General features: G+C 45.6%; 1 protein-coding gene across 1 annotated transcript in view; it reads left to right on the forward strand.

Annotated features, from left to right (window-relative positions):
• ctif (CBP80/20-dependent translation initiation factor) overlaps positions 1-3,142 on the forward strand; it is a gene marked incomplete at its 5' end in the record, with an annotated part of 72,120 nt that extends 68,978 nt beyond the window's left edge. Inside the window, one exon of the mRNA XM_080847270.1 lies at positions 640-3,142. Coding sequence (XP_080703396.1) covers positions 640-855 — 216 coding nt within the window. The 3' untranslated portion in view covers positions 856-3,142. The remainder of the gene's footprint in view (positions 1-639) is intronic.
• Between the last annotated feature and the right edge of the window lie 2,873 nt (positions 3,143-6,015).

The following is a 6,015-nucleotide window of genomic DNA, read 5'->3' on the forward strand; positions in this document are numbered from 1 at the left end:
CAGAGGAGAGAAGAGCAGCAGTAGTCTCCAGAGCTGCAGACAGCCCGGCTGGCTGGCTGGCTGTCTGTCTGGCCAGGGGAAGTTGCTCACGCAGCCGGCACAATAGCCAGAGCCAGAAACGCTCTCAGACTGGCATCTGCTCCAGTGTCTCTGGAGCTGCGACACCCAGTCTGCAAACCCCCCTGCAGGCGAGCGCGCACACACACACACACACACACACACACACACACACACACACACACACACACACACACACACACACACAGAGTCTGACACGGCCATTCTTAACATTCAAGTCACTGTCAACCCCTCAAGCTCACTCACCCTACCCCCACCCCCAGCCTTAACCTCTGACTCCTGCCCTTCACTCATCAGTTCCTCTGTCTCTTTCTCTCTCTCTCTCTTTCTCTATCTCTCTATCTCTCTATCCTTCTCTCTATCTATCTTTCTCTCTCTATCTATCTCTCTCTCTGTCTCTGCCTCTGTGTCTTTCTCACTCTCTTGCTTTCCACCCTCCTCTCTCTTCATATAATGGCCTTGTTCCCCTGCCTTTGTGTCTCACCATCTCTCTCTCTCTCTCTCTCTCTCTCTCTCTCTCTCTGTCCTGTGTTTCCTGGGACGTGGTGTCTCTCTCTGCAGCTGCAGAGCACGGGGCGTCTGCTGGAGGAACAGCTGCCTGAGATGATGACGGAGCTGCTGGCGGCCGTGCGGGACAAGATGCTGTGTCCGTCCGAGTCGCAGCTGACGCGCTCGCTGCTCATGGAGGTCATCGAGCTGCACGCCCACCACTGGAGCCCCCTGGAGGCCCTCACCACGCAGTACTACAACAGAACCATCCAGAAGCTCACCGCGTGACCTCCGCCATCAACCTGCAGCTCCCTTCAGCCCCCGTATACACACACACACACACACACACACACACACACACACACACACACACACACACACACACACACACTAACACACACACACACACACACACGCGCACACACACCCCCACACACCCCCACACACACCCACACACACCCACACCTACACACACACACACACACACACGCTGGCTCCACAGGATGGGACATGAGCCATGCTGGGGCTGTGTGTGATGGTGTGTGGAGGCTTGAGAATGGTGGCTTGGAGGCTATGGCACACGGACACACACACACACACACACACACGCACGTACACACACGCACACACACATGTATAGACACACACACACACACACACACACACACAGACACACACAGACACACACACAGACACACACACACACACACGCAAGTACACACGTACACACACACATGTACAGGCACACGCGCACAGACACGCATACATACATGCATGCACTCACACAAACACAAACCATGCACACTAATCATCTACTTTCTCTCACTGAATGAGGCCAGGGACAACTTCTGACTGATTCAGACCCTCAGATGACTTTTCTCTGTCCACTTCACTCCACTCTGATCTGATCTAACTGTGAGGGCGTGTGGCACACCAGTGAGAGGATTGCTGGACAAAAGACAGCAGGTGGGGGAGAGAGAGGAGAGAAAGACTGAAGGCACACACACACAGGCAGACAGGCAAAGGGGCACAGCAGCAGTTCCCTCAGAAAGGCAGGGGGTTACAGAGGGGATGTCTAACCCTCTTTTGTGTTCGTGTGCCAACCTCCCTCCCTCATTCTTTCCCTTTCTCTCTCTCTGCCCTCCCCTGGCTGCCCCTAGACAGGGGGCGAGTAGAGTCCAGAGTAAGAACACACACATATGTACAAACACACACACACACGTCACACACACACACACACACACGTACACATACATGAGGGCAGGACGAGGCTCCCTCTGTCTGGCCCTTTGTGTGTTTCCCACCCTGGCCCTCTGTCACTACTGCCTGGGGGTAGCAGATGGTTTCTGGAGCCTTACACCCTCTCACACACACACTGACACACACACACACACATACACACACACACACAAATTCATGCAGACATACACTCCCCTGTGTCCCAGACTGTCCGTTACTCTGGGGGAGTGATGGGAATTGCAGTGTGACTGTGTATTTGTGTGTGTGTGTGTGTGTGTGTGTGTGTGTGTGTGTGTGAGAGAGAGAGAGAGAGAGAGACAGAGAGAGAGAGAGAGTAGGAGATGGGGGCGATTTCCTCATCATCTGCTTTGGTTTTCTCTCTCTTGGATTCCATTTTTCTCTCAATCAAGGAGCAGTGTTCGTCCATTGCTATTTGTCATCATTGTTAATGTTGTTATAAATGTCGATATTATTATTATTATTATTATTACTATTTTTATTGTATTATTCTTTTTTGGAATTACTGTTTTAAAAAAAAAGACTATAATATTTTAGGGGTAGACCTCTTGCACAGGTTTGATTTTTGTTTTGCACTGTTTTAAGGCGACTGACTGCTTTAAAGAGGAGAGCTGTGAGTAGGGTGAGGAGACGTGGAGGAGCGTTTAGACCCCTCGGCGCAGAGCCACAACTCCAGTCAGCTAGAGGGGGTCATAGGAAACAAAAGAAAGTGTTTTTCTTTTTGAAGTCTGAGAGACTAGTGGCCTTGTGAACTACTAGAGTTTTTAGAGTGTAATCGTTATTTGAACGCGCAAGCCAGACATCTAGACCGCTTACAGAGTGAATGAATTTGATGTTTGTTTCCCTGCAACAGATAAAAGATTTAAAAAAAAAAAATGAAACTAAACTAAACTAATGAGCATGAATATACACAGCTTTCTTGAAATGGCATCCTTAAGAGCTATTTTGCAGTGGATGGTTTTGCGAGTCTTTATATATATATCTAAATATCGATATGAATATATTTCCTTTGAGGTAAAAACATGATTGGTTCATTTGCAGAAGATTCAATAATTTACCATATAGCTAGTAAGTGTCCATTATTCTGGCTTCTGCAAATATGTGTACATTTACTACGATATTGACTTACTCAACCAATCCGCTATCTTTTATTGGGCAATATGTAATCCCGTGTATGTAAGGATTTATGAATATGACAATGAGCCATTCCATTGGTGGAATACTTCAGGATGGACTGTGGTTTATGTAGGGGATGCCTTCAGCTTTACATATGCAGCTCTGGGGACTACATACAGGTGCATCTCAATAAATTAGAATATCATCAAAAAGTTGATTTATTTCAGTAATTCTATTCAAAAAGTGAAACTCATATTTTATATAGGTTCATTACACACAGAGTGATATATTTCAAGTGATTATTTCTTTTAAATTTGATGATTATAAATGACAGCTAATGAAAACCCAAAATTCAGTATCTCAGAAAATTAGAATATTACTGAAGACCAATAGAAAAAAGGATTTTTAACACAGAAATGTTGGACTACTGAAAAGTATGAACATGTACAGCACTCATTACTTGGTCGGGGCTCCTTTTGCATGAATTGCTGCAGCAATGCGGCGTGGCATGAAGGCAATCAGTCTGTGGCACTGCTGAGGTGTTATGGAAGACCAGGTTGCTCTGATAGTGGCCTTCAGCTCTTCTGCGTTGTTGGGTCTGTTGTCTCGCATCTTCCTTTTCACAATACCCTATAGAATCTATGGGTTTTAGGTCAGGCGAGTTTGCTGGCAAATCAAGCACAGGGATACCATGGTCCTTAAACCAGGTACTGGTACCTTTGGAAGTGTGTGCAGGTGCCAAGTCCTGATGGAAAATGAAATCCGCATCTCCATAGTAAGGAGGCATGGGAAGCATGAAGTGCTCTAAAACTTCCTGGTAGAAGGCTGTGCTGACCTTAGACCTGAGAAAACACAATGGACTAACACCAGCAAATGACATGGCACCCCAAACCATCACTTGCTGTGGAAACTTTACACTGGACCTCAAGCAACTTGGATCCTGTGCCTCTCCTCTCTTCCTCCAGACTCTGGGACCTTGATTTCCAAATGAAATGCAAAATTTACTTTCATCTGAAAAGAGAACTTTGGACCACTGAGCAACAGTGCAGTCCATTTTGTCCATAGCCCAGGTGAGACGCCTCTGACGTCTCCAGTTCAAGAGTGGCTTGACACAGGAATGCAACAGTTGAAGCCCATGTCCTGGATACGTCTGTGTGTGTAGGCTCTTGAAGCACTGACTCCAGCTGCAGCCCACTCCTTGTGAATCTCCCTTGAATGGGCTTTGTTTCACAATCCTCTCAAGGCTGCGGTTATCCCTGTTGCTTGTGCACCTTTTTCTACCACATTTTTTCCTTCCATTCAACTTCCCATGAATGTGCTTGGATACAGCACTCTGTGAACAGCCAGCTTCTTTAGCAATGACCTTTTGTGTCTTTTCCTCCTTGTGCAGGGTGTCAATGATCGTCTTCTGGACAACTGTCAAGTCAGCAGTCTTCCCCATGATTGTGTAGCCTACGGAACTAGACTGAGAGACCATTTAAAGGCTCAGGAAGCCTTTGCTGGTGTTTTTAGTTAATTAGATGATTAGAGTGTGACACCATGAGTCTTCAATATTGAACTTTTTCACAATATTCTAATTTTCTGAGGTACTGAATTTTGGGTTTTCATTAGCTGTCAGTTATAATAATCAAAATGAAAAGAAATAAACACTAGAAATAGATCAGTCTTTGTGTAAACAATCTATATAATATATGAGTTTCACTTTTTGAATAGAATTACTGAAATAAATCAACTTTTTGATGATATTCTAACTTATTGAGATGCACCTGTACATAAACACATACACACACACACACACATTCACAAACACAGATGTGCGCACACAAGCATGCTTTTATTTTGCATATACACACACACACATAAGCCCATACATGCATGCATTCATGCATACACATGCTGTTATGTACATGTGCAAACACCAATTCCAGGGCTCACAGCGAATCTCACTCAGCAGGTTTGTGTTTTTTTTCTGTCTTGCATCAAGAATCCAAATTGTATAGGTTTGTATGCAAAAGCAGTTGGGTTAACCGCACACACATCAGGACTTTGGTGGTGCCGGCCAACTGTGTGTATACATGCCTGCAAAGTGATTTTTTTGTATTATTGTTTTAGATTTTTATTTAATGACTTTTAGTTTCAGTTTTTCATGTGTTCTGTTCAAACTGAAACCCTATCGATACAGACTTGCTTGCCTGTTGTGTACGTACATGTGGTGTTAAGCTATGGCTAGGTGTCTGTCAAAATGGGTGGTTTCCTCGCTGAAGGAGCCAAGGCTCATATTTAACAGGGCTGGACCTCCATCTATGACACTGGGCCTCAGTGCCCTTTGACCTCTGCGGTCATGTGACCCACCAGACTCTTGAATGCAGATCACTCCATTTGCATCTCATTGGTATTCTGATGGGTTCTCTCCATCACAGACTTCTTGTGATGGGGTTAGCTGTAGACGTGGGTAAAGTGGTCATCAATTTTTTTTTAAGCAATGGAAAAAAAATAAACTAACTGAAATGAAAGTTGTATTTTGTTGTTTGTGTGTGTGTGTGTGTGTGTGTGTGTGTGTGTGTGTGTGTGTGTATAGCAATAAAGGGGGTTGTTTGTTTGAGAGCACGCCCATGCATGTATTCATGCGCTGTGTGCACAGCATGCGAGGAGGCAGCAGCTGCATGTGTCCTTGGCGTGTGCGCTGTCTGCAGGCTTTGATGTTCAGTGCCCTTGCCTTTGTGTGGTTCCTTTTGCAGGCCCTGACCCATGCCTGGGGCTCACCCTGAGCCGAAGCCCCCAGGGTGCCCCTCTGTGCAAGGATGCCTCCCTCCAGACCTGTCCCCTGGCCCTCAAAGTCCTTCAAGCTTTCCTAGAACACCAATGTGCTGTTTCTCATCCCAAGCCATTAATCTTTTCTCTTTTTTCAAATGGATCTGAGATGCACACAACAAAAGTGTCCGGGTTATAATTTGGTAATGCTATTCCTATTAGTATAATGTGTAAAAGCTAAAAAGTATGTACCTGTTTTCACAAACCCGCCTATCCTGACTACGTGTGTCTCAGAGACAACATCTCTACTTGTCTGTCCTCTCC

Source organism: Sprattus sprattus, assembly GCF_963457725.1.
Source record: "Sprattus sprattus genome assembly, chromosome: 11".
In the NCBI taxonomy this organism is placed as follows: Eukaryota; Metazoa; Chordata; class Actinopteri; order Clupeiformes; family Clupeidae; genus Sprattus; species Sprattus sprattus.